The 25,376-nt window shown below is 40.8% G+C and overlaps 1 protein-coding gene across 1 annotated transcript; it reads right to left on the bottom strand.

The window, feature by feature from the left end:
• Positions 1-7,617: 7,617 nt before the first annotated feature.
• On the bottom strand, positions 7,618-23,561 carry ADGRF4 (adhesion G protein-coupled receptor F4; the record flags this gene model as incomplete). Its single annotated transcript, XM_079712653.1, is given in 15 exon segments — positions 7,618-7,665; positions 8,838-8,897; positions 9,324-9,365; positions 11,783-12,141; positions 12,144-12,209; positions 12,212-12,395; positions 12,399-12,431; positions 12,435-13,040; positions 13,044-13,160; positions 14,062-14,313; positions 15,515-15,666; positions 18,118-18,172; positions 19,017-19,125; positions 22,273-22,329; positions 23,513-23,561. Coding segments are annotated over 13 exon segments (2,061 nt in total). The 5' UTR covers positions 19,104-19,125; positions 22,273-22,329; positions 23,513-23,561.
• Between the last annotated feature and the right edge of the window lie 1,815 nt (positions 23,562-25,376).

Below are 25,376 nucleotides of genomic sequence, written 5' to 3'. Positions count from 1 at the left end.
TTAAGCCACTAAATTTGTGGCAACTTGTTATAGTAGCCACAGATAACTGATATCCATGCCTATCAAGTCCAGCCCATCTTTCATCCCTACCCTGCCCTGCTGCTATCAGTGAGCATATTTCTTAATTTCTGCTTCGTGTGTATATGTTTTTAACAAATACATATATGTCTAATTTTTCTTTCTTGTTTATGCAAGAGATTCCTTACTATATACAATCTCTACCCCTGGCTTTTTTTTTTTTTTTACTTAACAGCTTACATTCTTGTTCCTTGTTACCCCTGCACAGGACTCCATGGTGAGAATGTTCCATAACTCATTCAACCAGTTTTTTTTTTGGTTTTCTTTTTGCGGTACACAGGCCTCTCACTGTTGTGGCCTCTCCCGTTGCGGAGCATAGGCTCCGGACGTGCAGGCTCAGCGGCCATGGCTCACGGGCCCAGCCGCTCCACAGCATGTGGGATCTTCCCAGACCGGGGCACGAACCCATGTCCCCTGCATCGGTAGGCAGACTCTCAACCACTGCGCCACCAGGGAAGCCCAACCAGTTCTTAATGGTCAACATTTGGGTGGATTCCAAACTTTGCTAATAAGAATAGAGCTTCAGTGAGTAACTTTATGAATATGGCGTCTATTATTTAGGGAGGTGCTTTATCACACTAGAGTCCTAGAAATATTTCCCTACAGGGAAAATAGTAAAAGCATGTGTCCTTTTGTTAAATAGTGCCAAATCCCCTCCATAGAGGTCACACTACTTTTCACTGCAACCAGCAATATACACTAGTACCTATTTCTTCACAGCCTCTCCAAAAACCTGTGTTGTCAAACATTTGTATTTTTGCCAATCTAATAGCTGGGAAATGGTTTCTTAGTGTGGTTTTTAATTTTCATTTCCCTTATTATGAGTGACAGTAAGCCTATTTTTCATATGTTTAAGGACTGTAAATGTTTTTATCTGTGAGCATTTTTATATCTTTATATAGTTAAAAATTTTTTTTCTTAATTTTTAAAAATTCTTTTATGTAAGGGAGTCTTGAACAGAGCTATCTTCTACTGCTTCAGTGAAGTGCCATTTTAAAAATAAACCACACCCTTTTTATCTTCTTCTGATTCTGTTATGCTCGCTTGTTTCAGTAGGGACTTTTGTTCAACTGATTCCTTTTTTCCTTTACTTTCAGGTCTCCAAGAGACTTTTCTCCCTCTATAGATCTCTCTCTCCCCAGAGCCAGGGCTTTCCCAAGACCGTCGTCTCTGCTCCAGCACACCTCATAGGCCCTTGCCTTGACTGATACCCAAAGGACCAGTTCTCTGTTTCACTGGGCTTCAGGCTGATCCCCATCCTTTTGGGGTTAAGTCCTAGTTGATGTGATCTGTGCCCTTCGGCTACTGGGATCCCACCGCTCTCCTCTGTCTTCTGTGCAAATCGCTCCTCACTGTTTACCCTAAGGCAGGCTCTGGAGGACACTTTGATAGACTTGAATGAATATTTCCTTACTGATAGGTAAACTGAGGTTTGCAGTACTGTCTCTAAACATAATTGTTAGCTAGGGGTGATTATATTTGGTCTCCTTGTTGATCTGTATGATTTGGGAGAGACTGTATGAAGACATTCATGTTTACGTCAGTGCTTACAAGATCCTGGTATGTATTAAGCTCTAAGTAAATGTTAGCAGTTATCATTAATTTTATTAACTAGAGGGTACATGGACATTGAAGAATAAGTATTGGAAAAATTAGATTGCTGTGGGCAAAAACTCATAAAACTGGATGTCTGCCTAATACCACAGTGTCCAAGAAGGGGTTATAGATCAGGGTTTCTCAACCTTAGTACTCTTGACATTTGGGGCCAGATTATTCTTTGTTCTGGGGGCTGGCCTGTACTACTCACTAGATGCCAGAAGAAACCCATTCCTGCAAGTCATGACGATCAAAATGTTTCTAAGTCATTGCAAATGTCCCTCAGAGACAAAGTTACCCTCCAGTTGAGAATCATTTCTACAAATTGAATAAATACCTGAATGTAAGGGAATATCTTTGTGACCAGGGGTACAAAAGAATTTCTTTAAACAAAACTTCAAAAACAAAAACATAAAGCAAAACATTGATGAATTTCATTACCTCACTCAGGTTACTTTGTTGACAATTGGACTGAAATGGGACAAGAACCAAATCAGAAGAACTGATTAGGTAGTTCTTTAACTGAGGTGCCCAAGGTCACACAGCAGGGGACCAGAATTCAGATCTGTGTTGTCTTATTTTATACACATGTTCTTTACCTCTACTTGCTATGTTTCTGGAGAGTTAACGTAAGAAAGGTTGTAGGCTGGTGAAAGGCCTAAGAGAATTAAGTTAGCTCAGGCCCCTGTCAACTTCCCTCGAAATAGGTAATGAGATTAAGTTGAGCCTCTAGACTCAGAGGTTTTTTTTTTTGTTTTGCGGTACGCGGGCCTCTCACTGTTGTAGCCTCTCCCGTTGCGGAGCACAGGCTCCGGACGCGCAGGCCCAGCGGCCATGGCTCACGGGCCCAGCCACTCCGCGGCATGTGGGATCTTCCCAGACCGGGGCACGAACCCGTGTCCCCTGCATCGGCAGGCAGACTCTCAACCACTGCGCCACCAGGGAAGCCCGACTCAGAGGTATTTTAAAGTTACAAATAATGTGGACGGAAATATGGATGGAAAAATCTGAGCACAATGTGGTCACATTTTTATGCCAAGAGGAAGTGACCCGTGGCTGATGAGAGAATTGGACTTCCTCAATGACCAGCAGAAAATCAGGTTAGAGAATGAGAAAGTTGAAGCTGTGCTTTTGTAGTTGAGTCATATAACAACAGCAAGAGAGAGGCAGCTCTTGGGACCATCTGAACAGGACCCACTATCTGAGATGCGGCCCCTGTTCAAATGCCATAGCAACCAACCTGCCCCTCCAGTGTCCAGGGACTTCTGTGGAGCCTCAGCCAGAGAACTACATGAACTGTGGAGGGTGGCCTTGCCATCCTTTTTTCTATACTGTGCATGCTTCATTACCTTGCCAATTTTTTTTATTGTAGTAAAATCCACATAGCATAAAATATATCATCTTAACCTTTTTAAGTATACAGTTCGGTAAGGTTAAGCATATTTACATTGTTGTGAAACAACAATGCTTTCATCTTGCAGCTGAACCTCTATGCCCATTAAATAACAACTCGCCTTTCCCCTTCCCCAGCCCCTGAGAGCCATCTCTCTACTTTCTATTTCTATGAATTTTACTACTTTAAATACCTCATATAAGTGGAATCATACAGTGTTCGATTTTTGCAACTGGTTTACTTCATTTAGCATAATGTCCTCAAGATTCATCCATGTTTTCACATGTGACAGGATTTCCTTCCATTTCAAGGCTGTATAGTATTCCTTTGTGTGTATCTATCACATTTTGCTTACCCATTTATCTATCAATGAATATCTGGGTTGTTTCCATCTCTTGGCTACTGTGAATACTACTGTTATAAACATGGGTGTACGAATATCTCTTTGAGATCCTGTTTTTGATTCTTTAGGATATATACCCAGAAGAGGGATTGCTGTTCATATGGAACTTTTATTTTTAATTTTTGATGAACCTTCATACTGTTTTCCATAGCCATTGCACCATTTTACAATTCCAGCAACAGTGCACAGGGTTCCAGTTTCTCCACATTCCCAGCAACATTTGTTACATTCTGTTTTCTTTTGATAGCAGCCATCCTAATGGGTGTGAGGTACCTTGCACTTTTGACTAGATCATGTATGTCCAGACAGGTTCAGATTTTCTCTGTAGAAAGGTCTAGCAGTGCTATCTGGTTAAAGCAATGCTACTATACTTAATATGAGGTTGGGAAATGTTACTTGTCCATAGTTAACATGGGGAGAGTAGAGGTACGATAAATTTGACGGGGTAAGGCTTGAATGCAGTGAAGGTTCCCCCAGCCACCTGTTGCACCATCCCTGGCTAATGATTCCTAGGCAGGTCTTACTGGTTACCTGTTTTCTATCATATGTCCGTGTAATAAAATGCTGTATTCCTGAATGTTTATTCGTGGAGTTCTTTTTCCACTGTATTATTTGGTAATCCCTATGAACAATTTCAACCTTTGTTTAGTCATTTGATCACAATTAGCCTCATGCCATGTTTGGAGGATAGTACTTCTCTTTTTAGGGACTAGCTAGAGGTTTATGTCATTTCAAGTCATTCGCTGTAAGATTTCAGCCACCAGGTGGCACTGAAGTGTTTAATTTATACAAATCAATCATTTTTCACTGTTGGTTTGCCAAGTTTTAAACTAATTTGCTTGTGAATTATTTATGATTATGTAGCTACAGCTACTCTATTAGCTTCCTATCAGTGCTGTAACAAATTACTATAGATTCATTGGCTTAAAACAATACAATATATTATCTTACAGTTCTGCCTGTCAGAGGTCCAAAGTGGGTCTCACTACATTCAAATCAAAGCATCAGCAGGGCTACATTCCTCCTGGAAGCTCTAAGGGAGAATTCGTTTCCTTGTCTTTTCCAGCTTTTAGAGCCTGCCTGTATCTTTTTAAATTTATTTATTTTTGGCTGCGTTGGGTCTTCGTTGCTGCACGTAGGCTTTCTCTAGTTGCGGCGAGCAGGGGATACTCTTCGTTATGGTGCGCGGGCTTCTCATTGCAGTGGCTTCTCTTGCTGCGGAGCACGGGCTCTAGGCGCGCGGGCTTCAGTAGTTGTGGCTCGCGGGCTTAGTTGCTCCACGGCATGTGGGATCTTCCCCGGACAAGGGCTCAAGCCTAAACTTGCAATGCCCTTTCTCCCCCTCCTCTAAGCTTGGTCTCTAGAATGACTCAGCGGCTCTGAATTTGCAGCTTTACTAGGAAAACCGTGTTGCTTCTCTCCGGGTATCTATTCTATCTGTCCCATTTCTCATTGTGGAATGAGGAGCTCTTTTAAGTGAATTTTAGGCATGAAGAAATAAGTGGAAGAGATTTCAGAGGAATGGAGAAGCCGTCCTGGTGACCCTGAAATCACACTGGGTAACACAAACTCTGCTGGGTCATATAAAGGTCCGCCCTTCATATGAACAGCAGAGGGCGCTGTGCAGCCGTGGCCTCGTATTAAGAATGCTGTTCCCCTCCCTCCCGTGCTTCCCAGGATGGGAATCCCCAGTTAGGATCTATACATGGAGAAAACTGCCCAGTTTTCTCACCTCTGCTCTCCTTCCATGGTTCCGGGACCTCCCTGTGCACCTGTCCCGACCTTGTTCCTAAAAATAATCTGACCTGAGGTCACTGGAACATGTGGAGTTTCCAACCACAAGGGCCCCAAATCTGGGCAAGTCCAATTCTGGTCTCCTGCCCCCTTTCTGGCTCTTGGAATTCGACCTCCCTCCCCAGACCCCGTCAGTCTAAGATTCTGTGTTCTGGTTTAAGGTCTGAAATACTGCCTGTGCTCTGTGGTTGACCCCTAGCCTGGGCCGTGACCCGGCCTTGTGCTTTCCAGACACTTGTGTCCTTGAGCTGTAATTCTGCTCTCAACCGTGTGGTTGGAGCCCTGCTTTCTGCTGAAAGACCTTCCCGGTGCTGCCAGCTCTCCATTCTGGACTTGGGAGGATCACTGATCATGAATTTCCAGTCCTGTCCTCTGAGTTTGTTGCACCCCCAACATGGTGCCAGCTGCTGCTTCTGAGACCTTCTGATTCCTCCTGGGTACCGATGTAAAAAGAGGAGGACCCCAATTACTGAGAAAATTCAACAGGGTCAGGGCCACCCGCGGAAGATATGCTGAAAGAATGCAATCCTCATCCGTCCCCCACTTCACAGGTTCAAAAGTAGAAGTTGAAAGTTGAAGAAATAGGTGGTGAGGATTTCTCTGGGGAGAGTTGTTAGTGTGTTTCCACCTCCTTCCTCCACTTCCTCCTGATACTGGTCAAACTTTGAGCACCCCCCTGATTCTAGTAAGTGGTGTAGTCCCTGATCTTGGCTTCTACTGGTTGTCACCAACTTTTCATACAGCCAACCAGGTATGCCCAGCTAGCTAGAGAGAAGACTTTAGCCACGCCTCTCTTCTCTAGAATGGGTAGACAGTATCCCCAGGATGAAGGGCCTCCTCCACCCAGCTTAGTCTAATAAGCTTCCCCAAACAGGTCAAATTAGAACATTAATGGAAAGATCAGCTTTACTAAATCATCTGAACTACCTCTCCTTAGTGACTAATCAAGAAATGCTATAGTGATGCTCCACCATGGAAGATCCCTGTGGAGTAGGAAATGGGCAGAAGTTGGGAGGGTTAATTTTTTAAAGTTCTACTATTTCCTCCGCTTTAATGTTCTAATATAAAAATCCAAACGTGAAGGTGATTAATTAAGAATAATATGCCAGGGCTTCCCTGGTGGCGCAGTGGTTGAGAGTCCGCCTGCCGATGCCAGGGCCACAGGTTCGTGCCCTGGTCCAGGAAGATCCCACATGCCGCGGAGCGGCTGGGCCCGTGAGCCATGGCCGCTGAGCCTGCGCGTCCGGAGCCTGTGCTCCGCAACGGGAGAGGCCACAACAGTGAGAGGCCCACGTACCGCAAAAAAAAAAAAAAAAAAAAAAAAAGAAAAATGAATGATATGCCAGTGTTTTCTTCTCTGTTTTCACAGCACCCCATACATGCTGGTCAATGTATATGACAGAGCCCCCTCTCCCTCCCCTCCCGCTTCCTGGGACCATGAGCCCATGTCCACAGCGCCACAGTATCAGGTTTATATAATCTGTAACCCAGGAGGTCCCTTAAAGTTTCTTCAAACTCAGAGCGTCTTTGATTCCATGACATTGTTTCAACCCTTTGCTTTGCCCCATTGCTCAATATATGGGCCATGACTCAGAAATGAGAGGAATGTAAAAGAGGATGTGCCTGTTGCCAGGTGGTGTTGAAACATAAAATCTGAGACTCATCTATATCCATGCAGAAAGGCCACAAAAGCTCTCCAAGACAAAAGTATACCAAGATTGATTGCCCTGCCCACATGCCCCTGCTACCTCTCAGGCTTCTGGCTGCCACTTTGTGACTTATTCTCCCCTTCACGGCTGCCTAATATTTGTTTTCCCCTGATTTCACCTGTGTAGAAGTATGTGTCAGAGGTTGGCTGTGAGTAGGCAGCTAATTTACCACAACCCCACACATACCCCCTTAAGAATGATTCTGAGCCCCAACTTCATTAGGGAGAGATGGACTTGTTGCTTTGTGATTCCAATCAATTGTCTTCCTTCTCAACAATGGGGCTCTTCTAAGTGTCAACACTCAGTGGCAAAATGGAATTAAGGTGTGTGTAAACAGCAAGATGTCTCCTGTATCAGAGCAGGTATGATGACAGCATCCTCTCACTGAGGACAGAAAGAAAAAGTACTCTTAAGATTTGGTCATGTAAACTGAGATGACGTAGGTTTTAAAGATGTGCGGATTTTCATCTAGGTGCTGGGCAATAAAGACGTTTCCATTCTCTGAAAGATATCCCCCTGTTTCCTTCCTACCTCCCTCCAGCATCACATAGTAGGCAATAGTGTGCTCCCAGGGGGCATTGAGGAGTTTGTCACAGCTTACAAGTGAAGCTTCTCCTTGAGTTTTTAATACTCACATCTTATCCTCAACAATTCATTAATTTAGATCCATACGTTGGGCTTAACGATGCATTCTAAATGGGGAAAAAATAACAGTGATGTCAATGATGAATGGCATTGACCAAAATGCACATAGATTTATATTTATGTCTGTGCCTGACTAGAGATAAACATGTAAAAATGGAAACATGAGGTACCCAAGTTGACACAGCTACACAGAATTAAATTTTCATATTTCACTGAATCTAACATTGTAAGCAACATCATTATTTTTACATTATTTTTACAAGGAAGAAAAGGAAAAAAATAACTTGCCAATTAAATCATGACTTGTCACTGACTGTACAAAACATTTCAATTTCAGAAATGTTCAGAGGTGAATAAAAAATGTCTATCATAGAGCTGATGAACTGTGGCATTAAAGTCAGACTCAGTACTAGCTGACCATAAATTCTGACTCTCAGTGTGTCCAGAAAGCTTTTTATTTGTTTATTTTAAAAGTAGCTCTTATTGAGAAACTGTTGGTTGAATAAATGACTTCTTTCTAATTAATATAACAATGATGGCAATTTCAGTTGGTGCTTGAAAAGACAGATAGCTAGGTCAAAAGTCATCTTCAAGATCTATAAATACACAAACACTTCAATTCAAGGCAGTGTGGCTCACTGGAAAAGCCCAAAGCAAGGAGAATGCTAATTCTCACAATCAGTTGGGTGGCTTTGGGCAAATCTCACAAGTACTCTGGGCCTTACTTTCCTTACCTATGGCATGACTAGGTTGGACTAAAATCTCATTTCTAACTCTTGTCTTATTTCCCAGCTTTAGCATTTTTTTAGAATTTAAGGTTCTGGGTTCATGTTGTCTCATCTCAATGGTCTAAATGTATTTAGTTGAAATGCAACCGGTATGGAAACTTTTCTTTCTTTCTCTTTTTTTTTTTTGGCTGCTCTGTGGGGCTTGCAGGATTTTAGTTCCCTGACCAGGGATTGAACCCAGGACCTGGGACTGAAAGCACCGAATCCTAACCACTGGACTGCCAGGGGATTCCCTGGAAACTTTTCTTGAGGTCTGTATTCCATTGACCTTAAGCTCTAGTAGGATAGTCCAAATTTCTTGAATGAAGGAAAGTATGCCCTCATGATTCTGTTTGCTAACAAATCCTGAACACTAAGCAATAATATGTCTCATCATGACTCTGCTGAGGACACTGATCCTCCAACATTGAGACTGAAAAGGAGAGGCTTACCTCTGCTGCCTTTGACAGCCCCTTCAGTGAAGACATCCTCATCCTCAAAGCATCTCTAATCTAAAGAAGCAATGACAGTGAAGAAATGACAACATCCCCAGGGCCCAGACCTGTGTCGTGAAACTCTGAGGCCAGCAACCCTGCTAGAAGCGGCACCAAATGGTTTAGCACAGTGCTTGGAAAATAATAAGACTTGGATAAAAGTTCAGGTTTAGTTACAACTGAATTTAGGATTAAGATTAAAATTCTGGTCATGGTTTCTATTCTTTGCACCAGCTATGTTCAAACATAGCCTCCAGTTGACTTGATAAAGAACAGGACATGAAAGAGTATAGTTCGTTCCTTTCCCCCTCAAAGCTGATGTCTTGAACTACCCCACAGACTCAACTCTTCCGGACTGTACTCTCCGATCAAAGCTGCTTCATCCACCTGCTCCCGTCAACTACATGGAGGTCATTTACAACGAGTGAAACAAACTCAAATTACCTTGTGATCAGTAACGGTTCCAAACAGCAAGATGAAGAACCCCTGTGGCAAAATTCAACGAAGTATGAGGGACAGTTGTGCAGACTGTATCCCAGCTGTTATTTTAATACCACTCTTCTAGATTCCTTCAAAGATACTTATCAGACATTAGAAACTTCAATTTCCACTGATTCCGATAAACATGCGTTAATGAGTATTTTCTTTGAGTGTATCACAAAGAGAGAGGACCACCTTCATGTTTGTGCATGAGAGTTATTGATATGTATTGAATGGCTTCAGATGTAGGATAGAGTTTGCAACCTTATTAAATCTCTTTACTTTCTTCCCCAATATTAAGATAGCTGTTCTTACTTATGATGACAGTAACATGTGACATAAAATCTTGTCATTTGAAGTCGCAATCAGGGAAGGTGTCTTGAGAAAAAGAAACGTATTCTAGTCTACTTTGGAAGAAATAGGCAGCTAGAGCCTCTGAGGTGGTGGAAGAAGTTTCTGCATAAAAGAAAGAGAAGGTTACAGAGACCTGTAAGGCCAGGGTCTCTTCAAGTTTAAATTATCTGGTCACCTATAAAGTCACAATAATTGACAGTCAGCCCTTTTATGTGGTGGGAGTTGAGGTCCAAGAAAAATCTGGATCCTGCCATGAGAGTGAAGGGAAGCCTGGTTTCTAAGGATGGTTTCATGAAGAAGAAACACTGATCAGAAGACTGAAATTTTTAAATGTGAGTCACAGGAAAAGCTTGCTTAGAAAAATGGAGTGTGTGTAACTAAAGGGGGTTTAGAATTTTTCTTTCCATCAAGAAAATAGAAAGAGAGGGGCTTCCCTGGTGGCACAGTGGTTGAGAGTCCGTCTGCCGATGCAGGGGACATGGGTTCGTGCCCCGGTCCGGGAGGATCCCACATGCCACGGAGCGGCTGGGCCCGTGAGCCATGGCCGCTGAGCCTGCGCGTCCGGAGCCTGTGCTCCGCAACGGGAGAGGCCACAACAGTGAGAGGCCCGTGTATCACCAAAAAAAAAAAAAAAAAGAAAATAGAAAGAGAAATGATCTGAAAAAGAAATGCAGGACAAAATTTCCTGGGGTTTAATTAAGTTGCAAAGTAAAAATAGGATGGGATCATTAGTAACCAGAGTAACTTCAAGAGTTGGGGAGATTTATGTGAGTCCAAGAGCTTTTGATTTCCTGCCCCCTGCCCCAAGAAATCCTTAAGTAAAAGGCTTCTCTTTAAAGCAATGCAAAGGAAAAAGTGAAATAAATATTCTCCATAGTTACTAAAGAATTATGAGTAAGATATATAATTGAACTGAGTTGGCATTTCTTTAAAGTTGGCTTTATTATTTTGTATCAAGTTTTGAAACAGAGTAGCAGTGACATGGAATACTTTGTGGCTTTATTTAAACAGTTATATTTGTTTTATTTAAAACAGTGGTCAAACTTTTTTTGAAAATATTTTTCTGCAAAGAAGCAGATAATAAATATTTTAGGCTTTACAAGCTCTACAGCCTCTGTAGCAACTGTCTCATCTTTGCCATTGTGACACTAAAGCAGCCATAGGCAAAATGTAAGCCAATGAATAACGCTGTATTTCGGTAAAACTATTTACAAAAACAGGCAGCAGGCCATAGTTTGCCAGCCCCTGATTTAAAACATTTTAAAAATATAAGTTTGTCAAATTTTCTATTACTCATGGATATGGAAAACAGCCTGACTAATGACAGCTTCCTGAAAATGGCTTAGTAGCCAAGATGAAGTGAAACAACTTTTCGATGGATAATCTTGTCAAACCAAGCATGTTAAGCAAGAAAAGAAAATAGAGATCATTTTAGGTCTATCCTTATCTTATAGAGGAGAAGTCTGAGGACCAGAGAAAGTGACATTCCTGGGATCAAGTAACATGTGTCAAGATCCATTTCTATGAATAACAACCTACATTTATTTCACAGAGAACAGCAGGGAAGAGGTATGAGGACCCCTGACTGGTTAACACACAAAGTGAGTGGCAAGGGCCATCCCTTCATACTGTGAAAAATGACTATTATTTTATGGAGCACCCAAACTACTTGAGAAACGATAAAAATTGTGCTTGTTTTGAGGTATAACATATTAAGTATAGCCTCACACATCCCTGACCAAAGACTGGTCCTCCATAAGTGAAGGTCAACTTCTTTTGACATTGAAACTTTAGAAGGGATACAGGTAAACCAGTGAGGAGAGGAAAAAGGAGATTCCTACCCAACCAGCCTGATCATCTAAATCCAACTGGGCAATCAATAGAGTGAGAGATGCCACAGATAAATGTCTCTAAGATATAGAAGGAAATGGGAGGAATATGCGGTGTTCTATATTTTTAAACCATAGCCATGTTTTATTGTAAAGCCAGAATAACAAATTATAAGATAATAATAATGTTTTATAAATAAAATATTCATTAATAAAATACATCTCTCTTCTGGAACTTACCTGGAAAGCATTGAGCAGGGCAAAGATTCTATGAAATATCAAGGAAGTGCCTTCTATGAGGGTAGCTATTCCAAAACCCCAGGTCAGTCCCAGCAATGGGGTGAGGATGGTGACATTTTTGCTGATCCTCATAATAATGGCCACACCCTGAGACCTGGAACTGCCAATAGAGGGCCTCTGAGTGTTGACAGCAACAACCAAAACCACAACAAGATTCACAGCCACAATAAGCAAGGCTGGGATGGCAGATGCTAAAAGGGCTTTGGTATTGTCCCAGTTAAGCCAACAGGCACCATGTCTCATGTAGCCTTTCCCTGGCACTGTGATAGCAACTGTGGTGACAGCAATGACCAACGGCCCCCATAGCCAATGGCAAAGCCAATGGCCATCATGCAGGACTTCATCATCCTCTGGAAAACGACCAATATCCATAAATGATGAGCAGTGCTTTGAAGAGCATCCAGAAAAACAGAGAGAGGTAGAAAAAGTGGCTGAAAAATGTCACCGCAACACACCAGTTGTAGTTCTGGGCCTTTTTGTTAAAGTTAGAGCCTAGGATGAACCACACATTGGTGGTCAGGAGAGACATAGCTATGTTCACAATGCATACATGTCACATGTATGATATCTCTGTCATGACCACTCGGGACTAAACTGTGACTTCAATGATCAGGCAAAAGATCAAGCTAAGGATGGAGACACTGAGCCCAGTGCAGGTGATATAGTCCAGGACCTTGTTGTCTACAGGTATGGGGGACATGAGAATGGAAAAAGACATCACCACATTGGTGTAGTTACACCAGCATTTCACTTTGCTGGCTGTATCCAATGTTGTTTCACAGACATTCTCATCCCACCTCCTTTTCCTGGAGTGCCAACCAACACACTGGGCCCTGGCATTCCGGGATTTATTGATCTTCTCAAAGGTGAATAAGATTTGCTTCAATCTTTCTGGTAAAATCACCGAAACGACCAGCCCATTTACCTGCCTGGGAAGACTGGTATTTTGCAAGTGGGCTTCTTTAAGAACAGCCCCCAAGGTGGGAAAAGCTATGCCGATGGTTTCGGATGCATTTGGTGGCAGCTTCCACAGCTCTCGCCTGGGAACTTCTATCATTCCTAGGATATCCTCCATTGTATTGCTCACGTTCATGGAGAAACTGAAACTTCTCTCTGAGGTATTGTGGTTGATGTGACGCCCTTTCGTCTGAATGAAGAGTTCATCCGCAATGTGCTCCGGTTCGTTCTGGATGCGGAATCACCTCCCAAACCAACTCACTGACTGCAACAAATCCGAGCTGGCATTTTTGTCAGGAATGAAAGCCCAATTTGGAATGACTGCTTTGTCGAGGATGTGGTTGGCCACTTTGCAGTAGCTCTGCAGTGGAGAAAAGTGGATATTATACTGGGGATTTACACAGTGTTGTACAAAGTTGATTTCTAAAGCCTGAAATATCTAAAGATCAAATGATTTGAAATTATTTGACATATTTCTCTTCAAATGCACTGTTTATTAGAATCTCATACTAGTAGGCCTGCAGAGAGGGGAGAAAAGTAAAAGAATTAAAAATAAAACAAAATAAAATAAGGTAAAATGAAATAAGATGAAATGAAATAAAGTAAATAAAATAAAATAAAACGAATCACAGATCAGAGTTACCTGCTTTATTATATGCCCAGGGCAGCATTTCCACACTGCAACTTGTATAACCCAAGTTTCCCATGAGATATTAATGACTATTTAAGAAGGAGATTGGAAGTAGATTCTATGGCAATCCAAGTTTGAGAAGTACAGCATACCATATCCTTATACCCCTCACTCTTATAAAGAGTGTCAAGGTTCATTAACACATGAAAAGCTCTAAAAAGTCATGCCATAAGGAGACCTACTTGGCTTTGTTTAACCCAGAGTTCCTATATCTGCTGTGCTACAGATCTCTCTTTTAAAAATGGAAGCTCTGCTAAGATTTCTCAGGACAATTACATTCTACAAGAATAAAATTTAGCAAACACTAGAGTAGGAACAGTCTTCCCCACAGCCATCACTATGTGATAGTTTCTTGAAAATAGTCAGTCTGTACAAAAACATGTATAAAAAATGTTCTAACTCTTGAAAATTTCCATAAACTGGGATAAATCAATATGCAAAACTGAACTGAACTGTTCTGATAGCTGCGGTTATCGTAGTTTTTACCCTGAAAATACATTTGAAACTATTAAAATGCAAGATTTTGAAAAAAAATATTGTCAGTTTTTAAAATGAAATTAACAAAGAATACCTTCATTTTCCCTTGGGTAACATTATCAGACAAGTGTGTAGAAATATTTTTTAGTAACTTCACTATAAGTGCAATATTTCCAGATGTGGCTTCTGATGATTTCACAACATCAATTATGCAGGCATAATCAAGTGAGCAGTTCCTTTGGATGACTTGAGCTACACTCTCAATTGGCTCTGGGGCTTGGTAGTCAACAATGTGCAGAAGTATAAATGGTGCTGCCATGGAAAAGCGTGATGCGTTATTTAAGTCCTGTTTAAAAAAAAATGTTTCATTCAAAAATGATTAAGTACCTAACGTGTCAGACTAAAGGAGTTAAAGGCACAAATAATCCACATGGGAAAAACAGACAGAGAAGTAAGTGGTCCTGAAGAGTGGTTTAGATGCTGAAAAGTATGGAGAAGGTAAGTGGGCTCACAAATGGACATGAGATTCCATCAGAATTCCCACAGAGATCAGGATGCTAATCTTTCTTTTTAGAATCTGCTTTCAGGACAGTGATTTTTAACTCAAGTATTATAACAAGACAGTTTTCTCCAGAGATATGGAGAAATCCTAGAAACAAAATTTGTCTAATTATTTTAATTTTTTTTTTAAAGAGGAGCCACATGGAACTTCAGAGGGGAGTGGTTTTTGGAGATTGGCAGTTAAACAAAGAATGCTAAGGCACTGTAATTTTTTGAAGTTTAGAGTTCACTAAATAGAAGAGGTTATTTGCTCATTTCCTCATATTTTTTACCTAGAATTTCCCAGAATATGACTTAGGATAGGCCAAAGCAATCGCTTACTTCATTTAACTCTCTTTTGAATGCCACTGTACTTGCAGGGACATCTATGTGATTACCTATGCTAAGTGACACTGCATTGATACTCCCTTTATAGAAACACTGTTGACATTTTAGGAGATGCAGAGATCAATGTGCTTCTACAGGATTGGGGGTGGGGTGCAGAAGGAAACAGTCACTAAGTGAAAGGATATAAGATAAAATATTTTAATTGAGAATTGTTGTACTCATTGGATTTCTATTCCTTCTGGGACACACGTCTCTCTCTTCTTTTGGTCAAGTGATTGAAAGTATTTGAAAAAGATATCAAACTTATTTTGATTCTAGACACATTTAGTTGCTTAACTGATTAGCATAAGAGGTATGCAAATCCACCTTTATAGCTAAAATTTTAATCTCTAAGTGTTTATCATTGTATAGATAAATTTCAGATCTTTTTTGAGAAAAGATTTTGAGAGGGAGAAATAGAGTAGGGAGAGGAGAGAGTAGCTGAGAGTTTGGGTGAGAAAGGAATAGACAAACTTGAATCTGCTCTGTAGAATTTCTCAAGTCCAGATCTGAGACTTATAGTCATGCTGAACAGAAAACATTAAAAATGTCTCTACCCCCTCCGGGGGATTGGTTCCTGTAGAATATGCAAATAAGATGCAAATATGCAAATTCATCACCATAAAGAGTGTTTCCACAGAAAGGCTTGTACATGTTTCAGTTGATTTTTGGCACTTGTTTCCATTACAGATAAATCCTATTTCTCCACAAAAGTGCTGAACACAAGGCTGACTGCAGTTGGAAGAAGTGGTGCAAGGTCCATGGCATTTTTCTTAAAAGGAGAAGAGAGAGAGAGAAGCCTAATTAGCATTTCTGCATGCTGACTGGGGCATCTAACTCATTCTGGGGCCTTGGGTCTTGCTTCCCAGGGGAGGTGACATTGAACTGGGTTCTTAACAACAAGAGCTGCCAGGCAGGTTGTGAAGCTGATGTCTAGGCAGAGTGAAGAGCATGTGGAAAGGAGGGATCACAGGTAAAGGCTGTATTATCATAAAGGCTGATTCAGAGCGTCTGAAGGGAGAGTGGCAAGAGATGAGGGTGGGGAAGAAAACATCTCAAGTCATGAAGGATCTTGGATCCTGTGCTAATATGGGGGTTACCAGAAAACATGATTGGATTTGTGTTTGAAAGATGATTAACCATAGCACGGAGCAGGTGTCAGTAAACTTTTCTGTAAAGGACCAGGTAAATAGAGTTGCCAGATAAAATACAGGTTAAGTGCCAGTTAACTATTAATTTTATTTTCCGATACAGCCAATTCCCATGATTTGCAGCAGTTAAATTCTATAAAGTCACTGCCACAAACACTGAATTAGCAAAAACATAACCATCGCTCCTAGGAGAAATCCAAGGTTAGGTTCCTGCAAGCTTCTGCTCACAACATTTTCATCAATCAATCAATATATCAATATATAAGCTTGTTTTGTGTTTCCATTTAACATATGTTGTTGATTCGCTGACATTGAATTCACGACCAATAGCACTATAACCCATGACAGCATATGAGCAAAGCTTATCTCACATATGTATTCTCTCCACAAGGCACATCATAACCTTCCTAGGAACGCTAAACAGCATTTCAGAGCTCTACCTGGGGACCATTTTAAGCAGCGAAATCATCAACAAAAAGCACAAAAAGAAAAACATGTGGCACTGCATAGACCACAAAAAGAGCACTTGTTTATAGTAGGAGAGAGCTGAAACAAGAAGGCCAAGAGCCACCTCGTTCAGCTGTGAACAGGCACCTTGGCCAACTCAATTTTTCTGCTATTCTGTGCATGTCTGTGAATGACTCAGAAAGCAGTGTGAGTATTGATTTGGGGGTTGGAAATAAATTTCTATGAGTAGGAGAAGTGGCAGATGCAGAATCCATAAATAAAGAAGATCGACTAAAAATGTTCAGTAAAACAATGGATAATTTTTTCGTATATGTATGATCCATGAAATATTAATCATGGTTTACCTGAAATTTAAATTTCACCACACTTCCTATGTTTTTATTTGCTAAATATGTCAAGGCTAGCCAGAGAGTAAATAGTTTCAGCTTTGTGGGCCATATGGTCTGTCATAATGACTCAGCTCTGCTTTTGTAGCATAAAAGCAGTCAAAGACAATATGTAAATAATTGGGCATGGCTGTGTTTCAACAAAACTTTATTTATAAAAACTGGTGGTGGCCTAATTTGAGGCATGAATAGAGTGCATCGACTTGATGAAGCTGTTGAAGTATTCCCAGGAAGAATTGCCTTTGGATAGTGGCAGTGCAATGGAAAGACGCAGATGATGCTGAGAGCTAATAAGGTATTGAAATAAATGCGATGAAGGGCCCTATCAACTGTGAGTCAGAGGCTGCTCTGGTATTTATGGTTTGGACAGCTCTGTGGATGACTCCATTTATGGAGAAAGGAAACAAGTGGTTTTGCATCCTTCTTTGACATCTACCCAAGTGTATCAATTTTGCAATTTATTTAAGCTGAGTGCTTCTCAATTTCTTCATTCATAAATATAGTTTGGAGGTAATGCCATAGTCTTGTTACAAACATTGAGTGAGACAGCACCTTGTACAGCACTTAGATCAGTGTTGTCATAAATGCTCAATGAATACTAGCTACCTTTCTCTCCTCTTTCCTTTCTTAACTCCACATCTGTGTAGAGATGTATTTGCCACCAGAAATGTACTTGGCCATGACTGTGCAGAATCCAGTTATCACTACTATGTGGGTGAGAACCACATGATTTCACTATCTTACTACTCATGATGCCTCCATAGTTTGTTTTTCACTTCTCAAGAGTGACCAGTCTTGCCAACACAATACCTCTTATATCGCTTCAGTAGACCTCTTGGCCTCAGAGTGTTATATACATTTAAGCATCCTGCAAATATCTTTGAATGAAGGAATGAATGACTCCTGTCACCTTCCCTCTTATGCCTCTTATTAGCTCATTAGTTCACACAGATTTCCCTTTTGAGTTTTGAAAGGGACTCTTGTCTACTATTCTAGAACAACTGTGAATATTTGCCAACTTGCTTCATTGACTATGGCATGAATAATAGTATAATTATTTTTTAAAAAATCTATCAATGCTGGTAAACATTAAGAATTTATTAAAGATTGTTATTCTATGTGAAAGCTCGTGGTCTGGGGACAGGCTTGCAATATCCATGCCCTTCCTTTATTCTGCCCAGTCTTCAAATGGAAGAAAACTATTCTATAGCCACACACCATGCATCCTTCCAGTCTTGGGTTTTCCTTCAGGACCTTGAAGTTTATCTCCATCCTGTAAAACATAAATTCCCAAACATCTTCTTTACTGTGGGCCTCTTGTCTCTCATCTCAACTTAGAGGCTCCATGTGGATATGAAAAGAAAATGTGTTGAAGACTAGGAAGAAGACTGCAGCTGATAAGGCAGGAACTGCTGAAGGAAACAGGCATGTGAGCACCGACTGAGAACATGCTGCCCCCTGATGAAGGTTAGATACTTGACAGTGCTCACTTGAGCTCTGAAGACCAGTGGATTGGATGCAACTTTTGGAAAGTTTAAGTATCATTGGAGAACACAGTGATGACAGTTATAGCACTAAGCTGTTCTCTGCCTGGATTAACTGAAACTGTGAAATGAAACTAATATGGTCCACCCGATACTGTGTATCCTCAGAGAGGAAGAAGTGAGCGGGTACTAGGAATGAGTGCTACGTTGCAATAATAGAATCACAAACTCTCTGTAGCTATGAAAGACTGTAAAGATCTAAAAGAAAAAAAACACTCTTCATGTTATAGGTAAGGAAATTAAGGACTCAGAGAAGTGAAGCAACTTGTACAACTAACAAGCAAAGTTAAGGTTTGAACCTAAATTGCTCAGCTGCCAGGCTAGTGGTTCCTCCTCTCATCAGCTGCCTGTCTACATACCCCGTGGCTTTTTCTGTAATACTGTCGCACCCTGTCACAACAATACTGTACTGTCTTTTCTTTATTCCTTTCTTTAGAAAGCTGCCATCAGTAAGGGTAAAATCGTAGTCATCTGAAAATTTCTTTTAAATGACATGTTATTTATCATAACCCTAGTCATCTCAAAGAACTGACTGATTTCTAATGGGACCACCTAAGAATGGATCAGACTTACTTTTATGTGGGTCTTGGATCTAGGATGAGAACATTCTGTGCCCAGAAATAACATTAAACAGTAAATCGTGATTGCCTGGGACTTCATTTTCACACATGAGGCTCTTCACCTGCAATATATAACAAAGTTGGATCCAGCTGAAGGTGACGACAGCACATAGCTAGTACAATACTTAGCCAACTAACCAACCACTTAGTCCTCAGCAAACATAAATTTCCTTATGCTGTAATGGAGATGAACTCACTCTGATCCACTTAGGCTCATGGGACAAACTGTGACCAGGGAGCAGACAAAACTCACTGATCTTGGCTCAAAGCCTTCCTGGTTGGAGTCAAGACTAAGAGGGACTTTCACAGCTCCACTGAGTCTTCTGCTGAGATGACAATCCACGGGCAGTTACAGGAAGGCTTCCAAATTGTCTTTGAGTTTAAAATTGTCTTTGAGTTCCTAAGTATGGAGGTTCCTTAAAAAACTAAAAATAGAACTACCATATGACCCAGCAATCCCACTACTGGGCATATACCCTGAGAAAACCATAATTCAAAAAGAGTCATGTACCACAATATTCATTGCAGCACTATTTACAATAGCCAGGACATGGAAGCAACCTAAGTGTCCATTGAAAGATGAATGGATAAAGAAGATGTGGCACATATATACAATGGAATATTACTAAGCCATAAAAAGAAACGAAATTGAGTTATTTGTAGTGAGGTGGATGGACCTAGAGTCTGTCATACAGAGTGAAGTAAGTCAGAAAGAGAAAAACAAATACCTTATGCTAACACATATATATGGAATCTAAAAAAAGGTCATGAAGAACCTAGGGGCAAGATGGGAATAAAGACACAGACCTACGAGAGAACGGACTTGAGGACAAGGGGAGGGGGAAGGGTAAGCTGGGACAAAGTGAGAGAGTGGCATGGACATATATACACTACCAAATGTAAAATAGATAGCTAGTGGGAGGGAGATCAGGGAGATCAGCTCGGTGCTTTGTGACCAGCTAGAAGAGTGGGATAGGGAGGGTGGGAGGGAGGGAGACGAAAGAAGGAAGAGATATGGGAACATATGTATATGTATAACTGATTCACTTTGTTATAAAGCAGAAACTAACACATCATTGTAAAGCAATTATACTCCAATAAAAATGTTAAGAAAAAAATAAATTAATAAACAAAGCACCCATGAAGAAAAAGTTAAAAAAAAATTGTCTTTGAGTTCCTAACCAATGAACAGAAGGAAAGTATTTTGACTTATACCATCATCTTGTAAACCAAATCTGAGCAAGGGAAAGGGAGCATGGCAGAATGACAGGCAAAGTGTGGTAATGGATTTGCATAGGTGTTGAGATATACGTGCGGAATTCACGATCTGACAGTGTGGGTAGAAAGGAGTTCTCACATATGCAGCCACATGGTGGATGGGCACACTAGGAAATTTGCAATATTACTGTTTAGGATATATATTTTATTTATTTATTTATTTATTTATTTATTTGGCTGCGCCGGGTCTTAGTTGCAGCACATGGGATCTAGTTTCCTGACCAGGGATCGAACCTGGGTCCCCTGCATTGGGAGGTTGGAGTCTTAACCACTGGACCACCAAGGAAGTTCCCTAGGATATATTTTTAACTGATCCTTATAAAGGGAAATAACAGAAGAACCAGTGTGAGCTGCCTTAAAAGTATCCTTATGTTTCACATATACATGTAGCTTTCAATAATTTTTGACCCTGACACAGTAAGAAACAGATCTTACATTGTGACTCAGTGTGTACAGACAAAAATATGTATGTATATAGTGATCCACATATAAAACTAAAAAAGCACATAATTTTTATATTTTAAAAACTTATATGTTAAAATACTATTCTTCCTACCTGCAAGCAGGACACTCTGGTAAATCCATGATTTTTATCTTGTATTCCACTTTATTCTATCTGACATTCTCTCAAAAATTGGTTGCCACCAACTAAACTAAATTCACAACCCTCTAATGGATGGTAACCTGCAATTTGAAAAACAGAAATATAGAGTATGATTCATTACCATTGTCAAGTTGAAAATTATTCACTTCTTCTGCTAAATTGGTCCTATTGATCCTTTCTCTTTGCTGTTCTTCACAATTCTATTGCAGTCCCCTTGGCCAGGTACATGTATCAGGGAGAAAAGATGCCTACATTCAGGACCAAATAATAGGACTGATGGGTAAGTGCAATCCTCCTCCACCTGGAGGACATCACATTTATAAATAATAATGCCTGCGATCTAAGGCTTCAGGAGAAGGGCCACTCTTATTCTCCATTGTTTTCATTATAGGAACTTTGCTTAAAGCTAATCTCGCTGGAAGAAAGTCAAGTGTTTGGCATAGTGATGTGATGTGATGTGATTTATGGAGTCCAAAAATGTTCTGCAACCAATGCTAGGGCCTCTAAGTCCACAGTCCCTAAAAATGTTCAGAGCGTATTTAATCCAATAGCCATGGCATTTTCTGTAGATCATTATGCTCTTTGTGGAACATTATGAAATAATGATACATTTCATGTATTCATATAAACTAAGAACAATTTTACTAGCAGAAATATATATATGCAATATGAAATCATAAGCGTGAGCATAAGAAACACAAACGTTGAACTAAACACAACTGGCTAGTTTGGGGTCAATTTGCTACTTGATCATTCACGTTATTATAGTCTGGTGTATGTAACCCACATACCACTTGGCATGATAATTATATGGTAAATTTCCTTCAGTTAACACAAATGCTGGGGAGAGACTATTTAATAATATAACCCAAGAGGAGTCATAGCATTCTTATTTTTGCCCAGTTTGACTGGTGGGGATTAGTCAGATGGATAGATGTTTTCAATTGGGCTGTTTTTCTTCTCACCAGAAGGAGTTGAATGGGATCCCTCCCATACCAGAGTTCAGATGTTGGCTGAGGCCAAAAGCCAGAGTGATCTGCAGAGCAGAGAATGAGGAAAGCTTAAGAGCGTGGAGAATGAGGAATTTAAAAAATAAAAAGAAGCATTGCCGGCATAATCCTTAAACAGAAGTTGATATTATGTAGAACAGAATGGAGGAAGCATGCTTTCTTAGATGAACCGCTGATAAAGACAATAACTAGAGTGAACTTCGAGTTTTGCATAATTCCAAACTGAAAAATTTCTGCAAGTACAAATAAAATGCCTCTTCAAGATGTAGCACAATGTCTATATACAGTAAGGTTCTCCTTGAGCTTTTAATACTCACATCTTATCCTCAACGATTCATCAATGTAGATCCTTTGGCTGGGCTTAACGATGCATTCTAAATGGGGAAAAAATAACAGTGAAGTCAATGAGGAATGACATCGACCAAAATGCACATAGATTTATATTCATGTCTATGCCTGACTAGAGATAAATGTGTAAAAATGAAAACATGAAGGAAAGTACCCAAATTGACACCGTTACACAGAATTAAATTACCATATTTCACTGAACCCAACATTGTAAGCAACATTATTATTTTTATGTCCACTAAGAAAGAAAAAGAAAAGAACTTGCCAATGAAACCATGACATGCCACTAACTGTACAATACATTCCAATTTCAAAAATGTTCAGAGGTGAATAAAAATTGCTTATCATAGAGCTGATGAACTGTGGCACTAAATGTCACACTCAGTACTAGCTGACCATAAATTCTGACTCTCAATGTGTCCAGAAAACGTTTTGTTTATTTTAAAAGTAGCTCTTATTGAGAAACTGTTGGTTGAATAAATGACTTCTTTCTAATTAATATAACAATGATGGCAATTTCAGTTGGTGCTTGAAAAAACAGATAGCTAGGTCAAAAGTCATCTTCAAGATCTATAAATACACAGATACTTGAATTCAAGGGAGTGTGGTTTGCTGAAAAATTCCAAAGCAAGGAGAAGGCTAATTTTCATGATTAGTTGGGTGGCTTTGGGCAAATCTCACATGTACTCTGGGTCTCCTTACTTATGAAAATGACTAGGTTGGACTAGAATCTCATTTCTAATGCATGTCTTATTTCCTAGTTCTGGCATTTTATGAATCTATGGTTCTGGGTTCATACTGTTTCATCTCAATGGTCAAAATGTCAAGTTGAAATACAACTGATATGGAAAATTCTTTCGAAGGGTATATTTATATAATTTAATTCCTGAAAATATAACAGTCAGCTCTCTTGAGCCAGTACAAGCCAGCTCCAGCACAGCACTGCCTCATGCCTGCCCCAGGGTCTCGCCTTCACCCAGACCCTGCTCTCAGCTTCTCACTGTCCCATCGGCACTGGCATTTAGATGGCAGTACCGATGAACGAGGAAAAGAAACCTAGGTTTCGAATGAGGAAAAGAGAAGAACAAAGACACAAAATCTAAACATAAACTAAATTGTCTAGAAGAGCATCAGCAACACACAGGCAGTACTGAAAGGAAAAGCTTTCAGATGTGAACGTAACCAAAGCCAGCTCACCTGGACACTCACCTGGATGAGGGGTTTACTAGTTCCTCGCGAAGAGTGGCCGGAGTCCATGCCAGGTCCAGGATGGAGAATCCATCCTACATGGAGAATCCAGAGTTTCTCTCTGTCCAGGACGCTTAAATTACCTTTATACCATGTACTGACTTCTGGTTCTACAGAGTGTTCAGTTTATCAATGAAATCGTGTGTCTTTATAAAATCCCTAGTTCTACAAACCCCCCTGGAGATGGTGGCAGAAAAACACTTTGGTGGGAAGAACTGTCACTGGCTATTTATGGTTTTTTTTTTTTCGGTACGCGGGCCTCTCACTGTTGTGGCCTCTCCCGTTGTGGAGCACAGGCTCCGGATGTGCAGGCTCAGCAGCCATGGCTCACGGGCCCAGCCACTCTGTGGCATGTGGGATCTTCCCGGACCGGGGCACGAACCCGCGACCCCTGCATCGGCAGGCGGACTCTCAACCACTGCGCTACCAGGGAAGCCCCATCACTGGCTATTTAAATCAAGATCCTAATACCCAGCTGGGGGGAAATGAAGAGTAAGCAGTAATCCTGACAGAATAACGCTGCAAAAATGCATATTTATCCTGGGATACGCACATTAACCACCACCTGTTTGGCAACAATTTGTCCCAGGCACCAAAAGGTAAAGAAAAAAAGGGTGGAAGAAAAACAACACTGAAGACATTTGTATAAATGTTCTGTGAATTCAGGAAATCTGCCTGCTTTACTCTTAGCGGGCAAACAATTTGGTGTCTATTGGATTTGGCCAAGGCATCATGTCCTGACGTGGTTTTCTGTGGATCACTGGTCTTATGAAAGACTAAGGGGTTCCATGGTCAGATCGGTTTGGGAAACATTGTGTACCAGTATCACCACCCCCCCTCCGCCCTCCCCCCACACACATACATTTGCATAGCAAAGTTCTGAGAGTTGTTGAAGTGACAAGACTGTCACACAGATTTTACCAAATTTACTTGATCATCAAAAGTGCTTTGGGAGAGTTGAAGGCTGCTATCCAAAGACAGTATACTATTTTGGAACACATTAATCTCTCCAGATTCAAGCTTCACATGCCTTTGTTGGACCCTACGCCATGCCAGTCCTGTGCTAACACCTTCCTGGGAGCTCCTTTCATTCACTCACATCGTGATCCAAAGTGGCCCAGCAGAGAATAATAGTCCTGGCCTTAGTGCATCCTGAAAGAAGGCGGCAGTGGGCAGGCAATCTTTAATCCATGAAACACGTAAGAATTATCCTGAAACTTGACATGATGCTCAGAGTAAAGCTGGAGGGAAGACAGGCACCTATGCATGGCAGTCAGAAGTATGGGATGATCACAAGGGAGGGCAAGACAGACTCAGAAGTGGAGAATAAAAAATAGGAAAAGAAACAAGATGCAAAAGAACTCTCACCTGAAGCTCTCTATGGTAAAATTAGGTAAATAAATAGCTACCTGACATTTACAAAGAAACTCTCTCCAACTTGTACACTAGTCATCCAATAAAGTCACGCTGCATCTTATTCCCAAAGTATCTGAAAGAAGCCTTATTTCAGAGATAAAAGCAACAAGCAATCTGGAACGGCAGCTTCTCAGGAACTAAAGAAGTGCCAATCACTCCTTCTTATTTCCACAACCCGCCTCTGTTTGAGCATCCTCACAAAGGTGTGAATTACCTCCTACCATACACTTCTGTTTTTCATTTAATAATAAGCAGCTATTCTAGGTAGCTAAATGGAAGCCAGTCTCCCTCCTCTAACATGGTGATTATGTCAAAGAGAGAGAGAGAAAATAGTGTTTTCTGGCTTCAGAGGCTTAAAGGAAAATATAGCTACACCCAAAAGTCCCAGAGGGGTTGCATCTCAGGTTTT

This window comes from Hyperoodon ampullatus (assembly GCF_949752795.1).
Source record: "Hyperoodon ampullatus genome assembly, chromosome: 10".
Lineage (NCBI taxonomy): Eukaryota > Metazoa > Chordata > Mammalia > Artiodactyla > Ziphiidae > Hyperoodon > Hyperoodon ampullatus.
Note: the sequence above shows the minus strand (reverse complement) of the source record. Positions and strands in the feature narration are given on the sequence as shown.